The sequence below is a fragment of the Megachile rotundata genome, chromosome 1 (assembly GCF_050947335.1).
Source record: "Megachile rotundata isolate GNS110a chromosome 1, iyMegRotu1, whole genome shotgun sequence".
In the NCBI taxonomy this organism is placed as follows: Eukaryota; Metazoa; Arthropoda; class Insecta; order Hymenoptera; family Megachilidae; genus Megachile; species Megachile rotundata.
In genome coordinates, this window is record NC_134983.1 from 21,500,329 (window position 1) to 21,516,116 (window position 15,788).

At 37.7% G+C, this 15,788-nt stretch overlaps 2 protein-coding genes across 6 annotated transcripts in view; one reads left to right on the forward strand and one right to left on the reverse strand.

Moving 5' to 3' along the window:
- Positions 1 to 15,788, reverse strand: part of Nadsyn (NAD synthetase) — an 18,065-nt gene continuing 2,277 nt past the window's right edge. For 2 of the 4 annotated variants that reach the window (XM_012290073.2, XM_003705356.3), the window contains exons 2-13: positions 6,313 to 6,504; positions 4,856 to 5,111; positions 3,120 to 3,312; positions 2,613 to 2,853; positions 2,285 to 2,521; positions 2,096 to 2,211; positions 1,613 to 1,917; positions 1,336 to 1,544; positions 1,028 to 1,253; positions 777 to 953; positions 560 to 659; positions 1 to 303 (exon numbers count right to left, since the gene is read on the reverse strand). In XM_012290073.2, the coding sequence (XP_012145463.1) occupies positions 275 to 303; positions 560 to 659; positions 777 to 953; positions 1,028 to 1,253; positions 1,336 to 1,544; positions 1,613 to 1,917; positions 2,096 to 2,211; positions 2,285 to 2,521; positions 2,613 to 2,853; positions 3,120 to 3,312; positions 4,856 to 5,111; positions 6,313 to 6,458 (2,235 nt within the window). In that variant the 5' untranslated portion in view covers positions 6,459 to 6,504 and the 3' untranslated portion in view covers positions 1 to 274. Of the gene's footprint in view, positions 304 to 559; positions 660 to 776; positions 954 to 1,027; positions 1,254 to 1,335; positions 1,545 to 1,612; positions 1,918 to 2,095; positions 2,212 to 2,284; positions 2,522 to 2,612; positions 2,854 to 3,119; positions 3,313 to 4,855; positions 5,112 to 6,312; positions 6,505 to 6,748; positions 6,874 to 8,421; positions 8,542 to 15,788 lie in introns of those variants that run through there. The other 2 variants (XM_076529069.1, XM_076529081.1) reach the window with 2 other exon arrangements.
- LOC100875530 (cytosolic carboxypeptidase 2) overlaps positions 8,560 to 15,788 on the forward strand; it is a 13,618-nt gene continuing 6,389 nt past the window's right edge. Inside the window, exons 1-13 of one of the 2 annotated variants that reach the window (XM_012290072.2) lie at positions 8,560 to 8,689; positions 10,007 to 10,305; positions 10,465 to 10,682; positions 10,939 to 11,091; positions 11,164 to 11,465; positions 12,284 to 12,427; positions 12,491 to 12,602; positions 12,655 to 12,900; positions 13,968 to 14,300; positions 14,672 to 14,984; positions 15,041 to 15,143; positions 15,235 to 15,418; positions 15,554 to 15,650. In XM_012290072.2, coding sequence (XP_012145462.2) covers positions 10,233 to 10,305; positions 10,465 to 10,682; positions 10,939 to 11,091; positions 11,164 to 11,465; positions 12,284 to 12,427; positions 12,491 to 12,602; positions 12,655 to 12,900; positions 13,968 to 14,300; positions 14,672 to 14,984; positions 15,041 to 15,143; positions 15,235 to 15,418; positions 15,554 to 15,650 — 2,278 coding nt within the window. In that variant the 5' untranslated portion in view covers positions 8,560 to 8,689; positions 10,007 to 10,232. The remainder of the gene's footprint in view (positions 8,690 to 10,006; positions 10,306 to 10,464; positions 10,683 to 10,938; positions 11,092 to 11,163; positions 11,466 to 12,283; positions 12,428 to 12,490; positions 12,603 to 12,654; positions 12,901 to 13,967; positions 14,301 to 14,671; positions 14,985 to 15,040; positions 15,144 to 15,234; positions 15,419 to 15,553; positions 15,651 to 15,788) is intronic. The other variant, XM_076529015.1, reaches the window with a different exon arrangement.

A 15,788-nucleotide genomic window follows, 5' to 3' on the forward strand; every position in this document is an offset into this window, starting at 1 on the left:
TCTGCATAAATATACGTTTATCTTCGATACTTTTACAATTGCTCATTAATTGCATTAATATAATACAATCGACGAGTCATGCGATTCTTCCGGTGACGAGTTTCTTCGTGACAAAGCGGAATCCGAGCTTCGTTGGGAAAGAATATCTGGCGGAAGAGACGGAACAATGAATCCTGCGTACACTCGGGTGTTCTGCTAGCAACGTTCCATAGTTTTGGCGTGTTCGCTGGGCTGCAATGTCAAAATGATAAGAGACAGAGTGCTACTGCTACGGTTAAACTACTACTCCAGGATGTGTTTTATCTGCAACAGAGAATGATGCCGGTGTGATGATTCCTCGGCAAAGACGCGACGAGCGGGTATGCACGGTGGGTCAAAATAGTGGATGGTCGTGTGTCGGCCTCCTGCTCGACTCCGACTCGTTGATTTCATCAAACGCTGTTTAACTCGGTATACACACAGGGGAATCGTTCTCTTACGAACGATTTCGCAACGCTTTTGTTGGCCCACGAATCGAGGCTTCACCAGCGATATTTTTTTTTTGTTTTTTTTTACTCACTACTGATTACGAAGCTGGGCGGTGTGTTTCTGAACTTAGCAGGTACCTTGGGCGCGTCCTTTCGACCTCCTGGTGATTTTTCTTCGTTGAGAAGTTTCACCTGTTACAAATCATTTATAAGACTTTCTTTTCTATAACTTTATGAGTCACTTTATAAAGTTACTTTGTAAATATACTTTACAAATTATAGAATGTGATCATAAAATATCTGGCTGACCTGTTCGTCGATCGCGTTAAACTGCCACTTCCACGTATGATTATATAGGAAAGGTCGATGATCGAATCTGTTATCGTCGGGACTGTAAGTCTCCGCGTGACAGGACGGCGTGAGAATAGTCATTTTGTGTCTATTTATCGCGTAGCATCTATAGAAGTGCTTCACCTTGTCAGCCACCTGCAAAGAATCTTTAGTTAAAGACATTCATAATGTACTGGTTAAATTAACAATTTAAACTTCATAGTATTTACCTCTTTTGGAGTGCATTTGTCCCACGTATGAACAAGTTTGCAAAACATGGAGAAAGGACCAGTACATTCCTGCTTTCTCAAGCGTCCAAAGATACCAAGTTCCTTGTACGTCATACCCATGTCCACTTCATCCAGCTGCGACAATTGTCCTGCTTGTAAGGGTTCTAGTTCAGCAGTTGGAGGGGCATCCAAGATTTTATCCAACACGCTGATTCCATGTTTTCTCCTGAAACAAGTTTAATAATTATATATCTACTAGAACCTAACCGAGAAGAAAATGGAGATAGATGGTTAGATAGATAAGTTACCTGAAGTAACTGAGGAATGCTTTTAAATCATTCTTTGCAATTCCACCTATGGGGTTGATGTCAGCGCTGCTGCAATCATATTTTGTGAAATAACCTCTAAGCGCTTCATCAACGTTGCTACTTCCTAGTACAAGCAAACCACCTGGCCGTCCTCTGACCCACAGCATCAGTTGGGCAAATAAATACGCTATCACCATTCTTAACCGTGCCTTAAAAATGAAATAATTTCTATGGAAGTCCGAATATCACATGTGACAGTCAACGTTAAAATATATACCTGTATATTCTGCAGAGCTAAATTCTCCCTGGGAGATCCTCCTTGTACCTTAAATCTCGGTGTCAGTTTGGTGACTTGTTGGAAGATATTTAGAATAGCGGAGACTGCAAGGTCGATGACTATACTGTGGTGGTAGGAGCCGATCTGGTTAGCGAGTTCGGCAGCTCTTGTCTTAGTTTCGGTGGACGAATTCTCAGAGCCCATGTAACAGGTTACCAATATTGTGTTGCATAGCTGTTTTGGATCAGTGGGTACGTATTCGCAATCGCCGACTATCTTCCTGATGTCTGACAGCACTTGAGCATCTAAATATGAATATTTTTTATATGTTATTAGATGATTATAAAGGTAAGCTAGATAGTATTTGTTTCAAATCTTTTGAAGTAGTATTTGTCTATTATGCCTGTCATATTCCTGAATTTTCAATTCCTAACCTAACCTAAGTACCACAATGTAATACATCATATCTAAGCAATAACATACCTCCTTCGTTCACTGACTCCACAATCATGGTACACATGGAATACACCATGCAAGCAGACGCCGCAGAGTCCACACCACCGCTCAAGGGTAAGAAGAATCCACCCTGACAAGAACGCCTTTTGGCAAAGGAAATAACGAATAAATACCAAGCTCACAATGAACAATCTAGAACAAACAATCTAGATAAACCTGAGATAATCCCACAGCCAGCAAGCAGGCGCCATCGCGATCTCTTCTTCAGGACTATAAACCATCTTCCCAGTTATATTGTCGTTTTCATAAGGCCCAACGTCAACGTTTATCGGTCGATCAGGAGGAGTCGAGATCAGATTCTCAGAAGTAAGAGCAAAGTCTACCTTGACGCGTGGATAGCTAGGTGACTTTGCGGCCAAATGAGTACGCGACCTGATGCTGTTTCTGTAACTCCTAAATGAAACAGTGGTACATGTAAATTAGAATGCAAGCTGATTGAGTCATGAGAGACTTGAGACTTTCACGTTGAGTCATGTTATCAAACCTTATGTCCTCCAAATCGAATGTGGCGACGGTGACTGATACTTCGTTGAGGGCAAACTCTTTGCCTCGATTTAGTATCTGACCGTTCAGGGTGATGGAGGATCCACCGTTGAAGTAGACTCTGGAACCATCACAACCTCGCAAATTGCTGAACATGTAACAACCGCCGGACTTGAAGGTGGCCGATTTCACGAGGTCGATGGTGACGTATCCTTTCCGGAGTTGAAAGTAAGAGCCACTACCTTTAAATATGAAGCATAAATTAATCGGAGGTTCAAGTAATGTGTGAGGATAACAAGATGGCATGTAACTAAAAGGTACTTTTCTACCATTTCTGTCATATCGTTTTAGATTCTTAGGGTGCTGACATAATTCTTCAACTCTAGTTAGGTTAACTATATACAAATAGACCTTGTAGGTTTTTCCTCGTATCTGACTTTCATTAGACATTTCGTGGATTTTCCCTGAATACCAACTTGTTATCCTTGCAGTACAGTTCCGTATTTACCATTTGCAATAATTTCAACGCCATCCAAGCACATTGGAATGTGATTGCTCATTGGGTTCCACAGTTCCTCGCAAATTTCAAAACCAACGCACGTGTCTCTGGTGGAAATAACAGCATCGCCAAATGGTACCACCGTCTGACCAGTGATTTGTGAGATCATTCTTGGAAGAAAATAATCCTCCACTGTGCGTTCCTGCAATAAAACCGCACGTGATGCTCGGTGACTTAATGCGTTACGACATGGCGTGACAAGGTCATACAACGCATAACGATGCAACGCTTGGAAATACAACGCGTGGCTCTAGAATTCATTTAGGATGCAACGCTTGGATATACGATGCGTGTTTATACAATGCGTTGACGATGCAGTGCTTAGAAATACAATGCGTGGCACTACAATGCGTTGACGGTGCAATGCTTAGAAATACAATGCGTTGACGGTGCAATGCTTAGAAATACAATGCGTTGACGGTGCAATGCTTAGAAATACAATGCGTGGCTCTACAATGCATTGGCGATGCAACGCTTAGAAATACAATGCGTGGCTCTACAATGCGTTGAGGATGCAATGCTTAGAAATACAATGCGTGGCTTTACAATGCATTGGCGGTGCAACGCTTAGAAATACAATGCGTGGCTCTATAATGCATTGGCGGTGCAACGCTTAGAAATACAATGCGTGGCTCTACAATGCGTTGAGGATGCAATGCTTAGAAATACAATGCGTGGCTCTACAATGCATTGAGGATGCAATGCTTAGAAATACAATGCGTGGCTCTACAATGCATTGACATCGCAACACTTAGAAATACCACGCGTGGTTCTACAATGCATTGAGGATGCAATGCTTAGAAATACAATGCGTGGCTTTACAATGCATTGAGGATGCAATGCTTAGAAATACAATGCGTGGCTTTACAATGCGTTGAGGATGCAATGCTTAGAAATACAATGCGTTGAAGATGCAATGCTTAGAAATACAATGCATTGGCGGTGCAACGCTTAGAAATACAATGCGTGGCTCTACAATGCGTTGAGGATGCAATGCTTAGAAATACAATGCGTTGAAGATGCAATGCTTAGAAATACAACGCGTGGCTCTACAATGCGTTAAGGATGCAATGCTTAGAAATACAATGCGTTGAGAATGCAATGCTTAGAAATACAACGCGTGGATCTACAATGCATTGGCGATGCAACGCTTAGAAATACAATGCGTGGCTCTACAATGCATTGGCGGCGCAACATTACGGAATACAACGCAAGACTTCTCGACGCATGGTGATACAGCATATAGTAATCTAACGCGTCGATACAATGTACATACAGTAATTTAACGCGTAGTGATACAACGCAAAAGTGATTTAACGCGTGGTGATACAATATACAATTCTTCAACGCGTGGTAATACAACACCGAATGATTCAACGTATGACACTACAACAAGTAATGATCTTACAAGTGGCAATATAACAAATATTAAAATGTGAAGTGTTACAATATAACGCATTGAGGCTACAATTGTAAAAATCTGAATATTCCAATACTGAAAATAACACAACTATGATTTGAAAATACTTTAAATATTCAATTTTTACTAACATTATAATACTCAAATTTGGTTAACAGTCTAGTGACCTAACACGTGACCATACAGCGCAGTGTTCAACAATAAATTAGACTACCCGGAAGGTCAAAATATCCTATGCATCGCATGTTCAATCTGATAGAACAACCTTGGTCCACGGCGAAAACCACCTCGATTCCCTGTAATTGCCGTCGTCGCACATCTGCATCTTGGGTCTGATCAGCAGAATACGTCGGTTCAGGAAGGACACTCGACAGTTGTATGTCACATTCTTGTGCATGACCGGCATACCAACGTCGATTAGCATGTCTTTCACGATCGGTGATTTGATGATCATCGCGAGAACCTCCCAGCTGTGCAGCAGAGTGTCGGACTCGTAGAAATGGTCTTCGCAGCCGTATCCGCTGTTGATCATAATTAACCTATTAGTATTCACGCTTTAATTTATCAATTGAGTAATTGTTAATTATTTAAATAATTAAGTAAATAAATATTTTCAATGCTAAATAGTTTCAATGTTAAATAATGCATATTCAATACTAATAATTAAAAATAATAACAATATCTGGAGCTTATATGGCGGACTTAAAATAGAATTAAAGAGTTAAGTACCTGAATGTGTATTTTCTGATCAGTTTTGATTTAGAAAATGCAATATATTTGTAATTGTTTATTTTCTTTTTGTGAACAATGATCAGGGAGATTTAGCTTTAACCTTGAAGAAAGGTGATCAAGGCGTTTCACTTAGTTAACTGTGCCACTTTTACTGATGCAAAATAATGTGGTAGGACTAAGTTATTTAGCTTTGAAGAAGATGTATGACACTGCTTCATGATCTTCTTTCTTGGAGGTAATTTTTATCAAGTTTTCAAGGTTGTTATTATTTGAAGGTCATGATGATGTTTTAAGGTCATCATGATGTTTCAAGGTCATAATGATATTTTAATGTCATGATGATATTTGAAGGTCATGATGATATTTTAAGGTCATCATGATATTTGAAGGTCATCATGATATTTGAAGGTCATGATGATATTTCAAGGTCATCATGATATTTGAAGGATATGATGATATTTCAAGGACATGATGATATTTTAAGGACATGATGATATTTCAAGATTATAATGATATTTGAAGATCATGATGATATTTCAAGGTTATGTTATTTCAAGGTCATGATGATATTTGAAGTTTATGATGATATTTCAAGGTTATAATGTTATTTCAAAGTCATGATGATATTTGAAGATCATGATGATATTTCAAGATTATAATGTTATTTCAAGGTCATGATGATATTTGAAGATCATGATGATATTTCAAGGTTATAATGTTATTTCAAGATCATGATGATATTTGAAGTTTATGATGATATTTCAAGGTCATCATGATATTTCACCGTCATGATGCTATTTCAAGGTCATAATGAAATTTCAAGGTCATCAAGGTATACATAAAATTCAAGTGAACGCAGACACATTGAAATGAACAAAATAAGTGAAACACCTTGTATAACACAAATTAAGCACTAACCACATGTAACTAAATGTAGACTTTACTGAATAAAGACACTAAAAGCATAAATTTATCGAGTTATTATTTTACCAAATCTCCAGTTCAGGTCCGCTTCTATACGTCGCGCCAGCGTCCTTGGCTTCTTGAATACTTTGCAAAATTCTTCTTGCGTTTCCATCGAAATCCATCGCCCACTGGTTCAACGTGCAAACGGCTACCGTCACCGTACGTCCCATCTTTGATTAATTGTCGCGAACAGAGAAAATAACCTGACTTATCAATCTGAAACAGAAACAAATTCGAGTTACGTTCGCAAGATGTATCGGATAGTTATCGACCTATCAATAAGAGGCTTGATCGATCGACAGGAAAGGATGTTCCACGAAGAAATAACAGTACATCCAGCAGACCGACGAACGTTGATTGATCAATAATTTTCAGAAGCGTCCGTAGAAAGGGATGTAAATTGGCTTGGGTTCGTGCGACTACGCGAAAGAATGTCTATGAAAGCTTGCAAGGAAATTACCAAAGAATTCCTTTGATTAATCGGAGACGTTTCGTGACGAGCGGTTCTGAGATCTTCGAGATTGATGCGCCTCTCGAAACGTGTACACGTGCATTTTTATGATACGTAGTTGCTGGCTGGTTGACGGCCATTTTGTAGCGAGAACAAATTATAGCAAAATGTTTGACGAATATTTTGTTTATCTATTATTTCGAACAGGTCTGATAGATATGAAACTTCTTTGGGTATTAATTTTTCTGATCGTCAAACTTAAATCTTATTACAAGGTCATAGTATGATACATTATTACAAGGTCATAGTATGATGGGTTATTAAGTTAGTTTGGACGTTAATTATAATAGCTATAAAATTATTGTCTGTGTCAATATTTTGACTGATGCAACTTGAATTTCTAAACTCATGGTTATATCAAGGTTATTTCAAGGTCATACTAAGGTCATTTCAAGGTCATACTGAAAATAGGATGGTCAATAAGAAATTAGAAATACAAATTTCTAAATTCAAAGTCATTCCAAGGTCATTCAAGGTCATTCAAGGTCATACCAAGGACATTTCAAGGTCACAGTAGAAATAAATTGTTCAGTAAGAAATTAGAAACCTAAATGTCCAAGTTCAAGGTCATTCTAAGGTCATTCAAGGTCATAACAATGTCATTTCAAGGTCACAGTAAACATAGATTGTTCAATAAGAAATTAGAAATATAAATTTCCTAGTTCAAGGTCATTCTAAGGTTATTCAAGGTCATTCAAGGTCATAACAATGTCATTTCAAGGTCACAGTAAAAATAAATTGTTCAATGAGAAATTAGAAATACAAATTTCCAAATTCAAAGTCATGCTAAGGTCATTCAAGGTCATTTAAGGACATAACAAGGTCATTTCAAGGTCACAGTAAAAATAAATTGTTCAATAAGAAATTAGAAATACAAATTTCCAAATTCAAAGTCATGCTAAGGTCATTCAAGGTCATTTAAGGTCATAACAAGGTCATTTCAAGGTCACAGTAAAAATAGATTGTTCATTAAGAAATGAGAAATATAAATTTCCAAGTTCAAGGTCATTCTAAGGTCATGCAAGGTCATCTAAGGTCATAACAATGTCATTTCAAGGTCACAGTAAAAATAGATTGCTTAATAAGAAATTAGAAATATAAATTTCCAAATTCAAGGTCATTCTAAGGTCATTCAAGGTCGTAGCAAGGTGATACCAAGGTCATCTCAAAGTCACAGTAAAAATAGATTGTTGAATAACTCCTGGGGGTAACTATAATAAGCATAAAACAATTATCTACATTAACATATTCGTTGAAATATAAATTTCTGAGTTCGAGGTCATTTCGAGGTCATCTGAAGGTCACACTATAATGGTTGAATCTTGACATAAAACATTATCCATGTTAATGTTCCTATCAAATAGGCACATCTATATTAACTTTTTCTTCCAAAAAATATTTTCATACATAAAATGTTTAATACCCAAACATGTGCCGGATCAAATATTAATTTTCATCAAGGAATATATTTTCATCCATATTAATTGACTACTATGGATCGTATCTCGACTCATTCAAGTTAGCAGAAAAGTTCCTAACGGTAACTTTGCTTATAATTTCGAGTAGTTGAGAAGAGAAAAAAAAGGATCGATAAAGAAAGTTCTCTGTTTGGATCGACGAACCTCGGCGAACAAAGGGTGCTTCGAACGATCATGAAGCAACTGGCTCCGCCCCTGTTTCACCGTTGTCAGGACGATCGACGAGGTAGCTTTCACAGAATTTCTCTCCGTCGAGGGCAAAGTTCCTGGATACAGTTTGCGTGCTACATTCGTCCAGGGAATCGGGACTCATCGCGTGATCCCTCTGCTCTTTTTGGATCACGTGTACCAGTTTACATCGCTTTCTCGAGCACGATCAGATTTCAATTTTGTGCAGATACTTTGGAAAATAGTAAGTTTCGAACAGTCGTATACTATGAAAAAATACATTTCGAATATGTACTCATTGTGAATATAAGGAACTCTCGTTATATTGCCATGGATACTAGTAGTTCTTATTTAATATGTCCGTGGTTATTAAATGATCATTAGGTACTATTGATAATGCAACGCGTGGCAGTATATGTGGTAACATAATATACTGCGATAGAACGAGTGGCGATATAAGAAACAGATATATAATGCATTGAAGTATAGCAAATAATAATAAGGAAACGCTCCGTAATGCAACGCGTAAAAATATAAAGCGTCAATAACACAAAACAACGTAATTCAATGCATGGCAATATAACGCGAGGTAACACAGTGCATCGTAATTCAACGTATGACAATATAACGCGAGGTAATACAACACGGCGTAACACAACGCACCGTGATTTAATGCGTGGCAATATAACGCGACGCAACACAGCACATCGTAATTCAACGCGTGGCAATATAACGCGAGGTAATGCAATACGTCGTAATTCAACGCGTAGCAAAATAACGCGTAGTTATACAATGTATCGTAACACAACGCACCGTAATTTAACGCGTGACAATATAACGCGAAGCAACACAGTACATCGTAATTCAACGCGTGGCAATATAACGCGAGGTAATGCAACACGTCGTAATTCAACGCGTAGCAATATAACGCGTGGTTATACAACGTATCGTAACGCAACACACCGTAATTCAACGCGTGGCAATATAGCGCGAGGTAATGCAACACGTCCAAACTCAGCGCGTAGCAATATAACGCGAGGTAATACAATATATCGTAACGCAATGCACCGTAATTCAATGCGTGGCAATATAACGCATGGTAATATAACGCGTGGCAATATAGCGCGAGGTAATACAACACGTCGAAACTCAACGCGTAGCAATATAACGCGAGGTAATACAATATATCGTAACGTAATGCACCGTAATTCAATGCGTGGCAATATAACGCATGGCAATATAACGCGTGGCAATATAGCGCGAGGTAATGCAACACGTCGAAACTCAACGCGCAGCAATATAACGCGAGGTAATACAATATATCGTAACGCAACGCACCGTAATTCAACGCGTGGCAATATAACGCGAGGCAACACATCATATCATAATTCAACGCGTGGCAATATAACGCGAGGTAATACAAAACATCGTAATTCAACGCACAGCAATATAACGCGTGTTCATGCAACGCACCGTAATACAAAGTGTAATCATACGACATACAGCGATATAACTAGTGGCCATATAACGTATATAACACATTTTATATTATCATGTATAGTGGCAGTAATAGCTACTGAAGATTTTCAAACGAACATAAAAGGATAAGAGTTAAAATAATGAACAACGCCTCTGCAAAATACACGCTGGATAAAAAAATTCTATGGCTCACGAATTTAAGACGAGGTAAGCTTGAACATCTTGAAAAAGAAATCGAGAAATTGAAGAATGATGAGATCGACAAAGAGGAAGATGAGGAGGATGAGGCGGAAGGAAGATAACGAAAAATGGCGGACGTTTTAACTGGTAGCAGGGTCAAAGAATTACAAGCCATGCTATTTCCGGTTCAGCCGATTCCTGGTAAGTTTTATTCATTCGATAAAAAATTACTAAAAATTTTCATGAAATAATATATTAGAAATTTTTATGCAATAATATATTGTTAGGAAATTGTTAGAAAATTATCAAGCAATGTTAATATAGAAATGTTAGTTACAATTGTTTTACATTATTTACCAGGAAGCGCGTTAGCAAATTTCAGTAAACTTCAAGAACTGCAATTGCTGCAACTAGGACGTTACAATGTACCTCGAAGAGAGACAGAACTATCATTATTCTCGGTACCACTCGGTACTAGAGACGATCAATCAAAAGAGACCCTTAGAACCTTGTTGGATTCTCGTTGTATGATTGACGGAATCACTCAGGAAGCTGCAAGATGGCCAACAGAATGCCAAGTAAGTTAATAAAATTATTCATCATCAAGTTTTTAGGTGCCTTAAATAGAATATTCGTCTTTAATTCATCAAATTATTTTACTACTTTCTCAATCAATTCGATCAAAAGAATATGCAAGTTGTTTGCAGTAACATAGACTCGAAGTTATTTGGTTATTATTTCTAGCTTTGATTTGCACTCACAATATTGAAAAAAGTAGACACTCAAAAGTATGGAAGTCTATAAACAGAAGTACGAAAATTACAAAATTTGCAGGTACTGCCAGAGAGAGTGAAGCATATAGAATACATTCCAACCGTTCCAGAACCATTTTACACGCCAACCGGAAAGGAACCACGACCGAAACCATTAGGGGATGAATTTGGAACCGTAGTATTCCGTTATCACCCAACGAGCATCACCAACTACGTTAGTCAAACTTAATTTCTCATATCGCTTCTACAACTGCAACGAATAATTAATTAATTAAAAACTCTCTAGTTTAGCAGATCCTGTGTAGGAGGAAGCACAGTTCTACCTTTCTCATCAGAATATTCAGACTCTAGCGGATATGACTCTAAGGAAACTGACAATAATCTGTTCTTCGTGACAAGATCATCAGACACCGATAGCAACACTGACTTGCATTTTGAATCCCGTTTCGAGTCTGGAAATCTTTGCAAAGTTGTCAAAATCACGGATACGTATTATCAGCTGTATTTGAGGAAGGATCTTTATACACAGAGGCATACGCAGTGGTATTACTTCAGGATATCGAATACGAGAAGTAGAACTACTTACAGGCAGGTATTTTTTATCAAAATTAACAATTATAGGGATCTACGAAAGCTAGAAGCTTTAAAAATTGCATGTGTTAGATTACAAGTCTCATTGTGGTGTGTTAGATCCCTATGTGATAGATTTCGGTGTGTTAAATCCCTGTGCGCTAAATTCCTACGCGTTAAATTCCTACGCGATAGATTCTTAGACGTTAGATATGCTAACGCGTTGGATTCCAATGGGTTAAATTACTATGCGTTAAATTTTTAAGAATTAGTCTACCACTCGTTAAATCCTTACAGATTCCATTGCCACGCATTAAACTTCCGTTCGTTAGATTCCTACACGCTAGTTTCCTATGCATTAAATTCCTAAGCATTACTCTACCACTTGTTGAATCCCTATAGGTTCCATTGCCACGCACTAATTTTCCATGTGTTAGATTCCTACGCGTTAGTTTCCTATGCGTTCGATTACTACACGTTAGATACCTACGCGTTAGATTCCTACGCGTCACACTCTGACACACTAGATTCCAACGTGTTAAACTCTACGCATTAAATTCCTATGTGTTACATTCCTAAGCGTTACTCTACCACCTATTAAATCTCTATAGATTCCATTACCACGCATTAAAATCACACGTGTTAAATTCCTAAACGTTCGTCTGCCATTCGTTAAATCCCTACGAGTTACACTATCCAGCGTCAAATCGCCACGCATTGTATAATACAAAGTAACAATTTTCTACCTTCAATTTTAAGTACATACATAGAAACATATCATCTTACTCAATCTATCAATACATATAATTACATAGTTTTCTCAAAAACAATTGCAGACTATCAATTGTAAATCTCTGCAAAGAGGAAAGTTTATACAACGAAGGTCTACGGCCATTACTATATTCGACGGAGGACGCAAAGCAACGTGCCGTTGGTTGGAGAAGATGCGGCGACAATATCGCGTACTACAGAAACGATTCGTACGTTGACATTCTACTAATTTATTCTGTATAAACTATCTACATTAATTCATCTTATTTCAGAAGCGACGAAGAGAAAGAAAAGCATACATTGACATTTAACGTTTCCTTCCCTCACGACAGAGACACGGTCTACTTGGCGCATTGTTATCCTTACACCTACACCGATTTACAGGTAACGATGGAAAATATTATTTTTCACGATGATAATCGCGATAAATCGCCAGGAGTATCTCGCCAAACTCGTTGCCGATCCGGTGAAGACGAGGTTCACGAAATTGAGACTGTTGTGTCGAACAATGGCTGGGAATGGTGTCTATTATTTGACGATCACTGCCCCAACGTACGATGAAGAGATGCGAAGGAAAAGAGGTATAGTAATCACGGCGAGAGTTCATCCTGGAGAAACGCCGTCGAGTTTGACGATGAAAGGGATCATCGACTTTTTGACCGGGGAATCGGACCAGGCAAAGGTAAGCATTTTTCCAAATATATTATCCCATAGCCTGTAAAGTAGGAGGTTGTTAGTAAGGATTGTATAATGTGAAAAAATGGTAAAATATATACTACATCTACTTTATTTTAGATGGATCTAAATTATTATGGATGGATAGATTATAAGTGCAAAATTAAGGTTATTATTAGTACGTTATAGGTGCTACGTGAAGGTTATTATTAGTATGTTATGGGTGCTACATGAGGGTTATTGTTAGTAGAATATATTATGGGTACTAAGTGAAGGTTACTATTGACAGAATATGTTATGGGTACTAAGCTACGGTTATTATTGGTAGAACATGTTGTGGGTGCTACGTGAAGGTTATTATTGATAGAACATATTATGGGTGCTACGTGAAGCTTATTATTGGTAGAATATGTTACTGATGCTAAACAAAGGTTATTATTGGTAGAATATATTATTGAACGCTAAGTGATGATTACTGTAGAATGTATTATAGGTACTAAGTAAAAGTTCTTACAGATGGTACATATTTTAGGTGCTACATCAACGCTATGAGAAGTTGAGAATTTGCAATTTTGAGAGCCTGGAAATTTATGAACTGAAGATTTACAGATTTGGAAATTTGAGGAGTGGTAATTTACAGAGTTGGACATTTGAGGACTGGAGATTTGCAGAGTTGGAAATTTGTGAATTGAAGATTTTCAGATTTGAAAATTAGTGACTTATAACTTTGCAGATTTATACATTTGTGAATCGTAATTTTGCAAATATGTAAATTAGTGAATCGTAGCTTTGCAAATTTATAAATTCATGACGTAAAGATTTGCAGACTTAGATGTTTATAAACTACAGCTTTGCAAACTTAAAAATGAAAAGATTTTAAAAGCTTGAGCACCTAAAAATTTATGAACTTATTTGAAAGTTTTCAAACCATCATAATCTTACAAATTATCTAAACAATTAGTTTTGTCAGAAGACAAACACATAGCTCCTACTGCTAACGTTAAAATTACTTCCAAGAACCGATTTTAATCGCATAATCGTTATAAGTGAAAACATTTGTAAAATGTTGATCAGGTACTCCGAGAGAGATTCGTGTTCAAGCTGGTGCCAATGCTGAATCCAGATGGCGTGATCGTGGGCAACAATCGGTGCTCGTTGTCGGGGAAAGACCTGAATAGACAATACAGAACAGTCATGAGGGAGAGCTATCCTTCCGTCTGGCATACGAAATTAATGATCCGACGGTTACTCGAGGAATGCGGGGTAGCAATATACTGCGATTTACACGCTCACTCGAGGAAACACAATATATTCGTTTATGGCTGCGAGAGTAAGAGAACTGGTTCGCAGACGAGGCTCTCGGAACAGGTGTTTCCTTTGATGGTTCATAAGAACGCTGCCGATAAGGTGAACACAATATCGAACTTTTCCCATAGACTCTTCTTATATTGCCACCTCCGCAATTTATGTGCGAACGGCTCTTTCTCACCATTGTATACATGGGAGACCAGAGGAGAAAACTTATTAAACAAACTCATATATTATCAAGTTTAAGAATTTAGTTTTATAACTTTGACCGTGGCAATATAATGAGAGTCTGTTCTATCTTAAACATATGATTACCAGTGATAAGATTCTCTCAAATTTGTAAAGGTAGAATAACTATTTTTGAGTAACTGGGTTAAGTCTTTTATTTCTTATGAGTTTATTTGAAGTATATTAAAATTTTACAAAGTGACGATATTTAACAACCATGTAACCACCACCTAATTTCACAGTTCTCTTTTGAAAACTGCAAGTTCCACATGGAAAAGGGAAAAGAAGGTACAGGAAGAGTAGTGATGTGGTCAATGGGGGCGCAGTACAGCTACACCATGGAGGCCTCCATGGGAGGTTCAAAAATCGGATCCAGATCCGGCACTCACTTCTCCACTCAAGACTACGAACAAATCGGTAGAGTGTTCTGTGAAACTCTGCTGGATTTCTTTGATCCAGACCCCGTTAAGGTAATGCACTTAATATTCACCTTTTCTTTAAAATCATCTGATCTTTACCTTCTCTTTGAAACGCCTCTGAACGGATCAATCTGTGGTAAGATAAAATCTGTCGTCGTTTGGAATTGTAGAATTTAATGATGATCTTTTTAGATGGAATGAAGGAGAAACTTCGGAGCAAGATAATTGTCAGGTTGATGAAAGAGGGATCTAGCGCTGAGGAGCCGACGAACATCGACTTGACCGACTACTCTAGGTATCCGCTGTGTTCCTTAATAATAATGAACATATAAATATAGTTGTTATGTTCATGCATATGGTGTTAATTGTTTCTGTTTTTTTATTAGCGACGAAGGGGATACGTCGGACAGTTCTGTCTCGGAAAAAGAAGAAACTTTAATCGAAGAGTGGAGCTGCAACACGCCACCACCGACTCCCACATTCCTTCCACTACAAAGCTTCGAAGCGGCGAAAAGAAGGAATAAAAAAGGAAGCAATAGTAAAAGCTATCTTCGACGCAAAAGAATGCTGGTAATGACCTTGAATATTTTCAAGTGGTACCAATTAAATCAGAATATTTTCAGTTTGGTTAGTTATTAATTCCGACTGGAAGAATATTCCAAATTGTTTTTACTAAAGTAATGATAATGTTGATTTGACGTTTAGACTGGAAGAGCAGTCATGGATTTACCTACCACGGATCCGGGCAGTGATTTGTGTGATTTGACAGACTCGGCGGATGAAGGTGTAACAAGAACAGAAGGTGATGGTGAAAATATACATAGAAAACACTCAAGAAATATTTTATATATAAGTCTTTTCTTTGGAATTGTTTTGCTTTATATCAAGCTATTTTTTATCAACTGCATATACATTTTTTATAGTCTTCATAGAAAGTTTT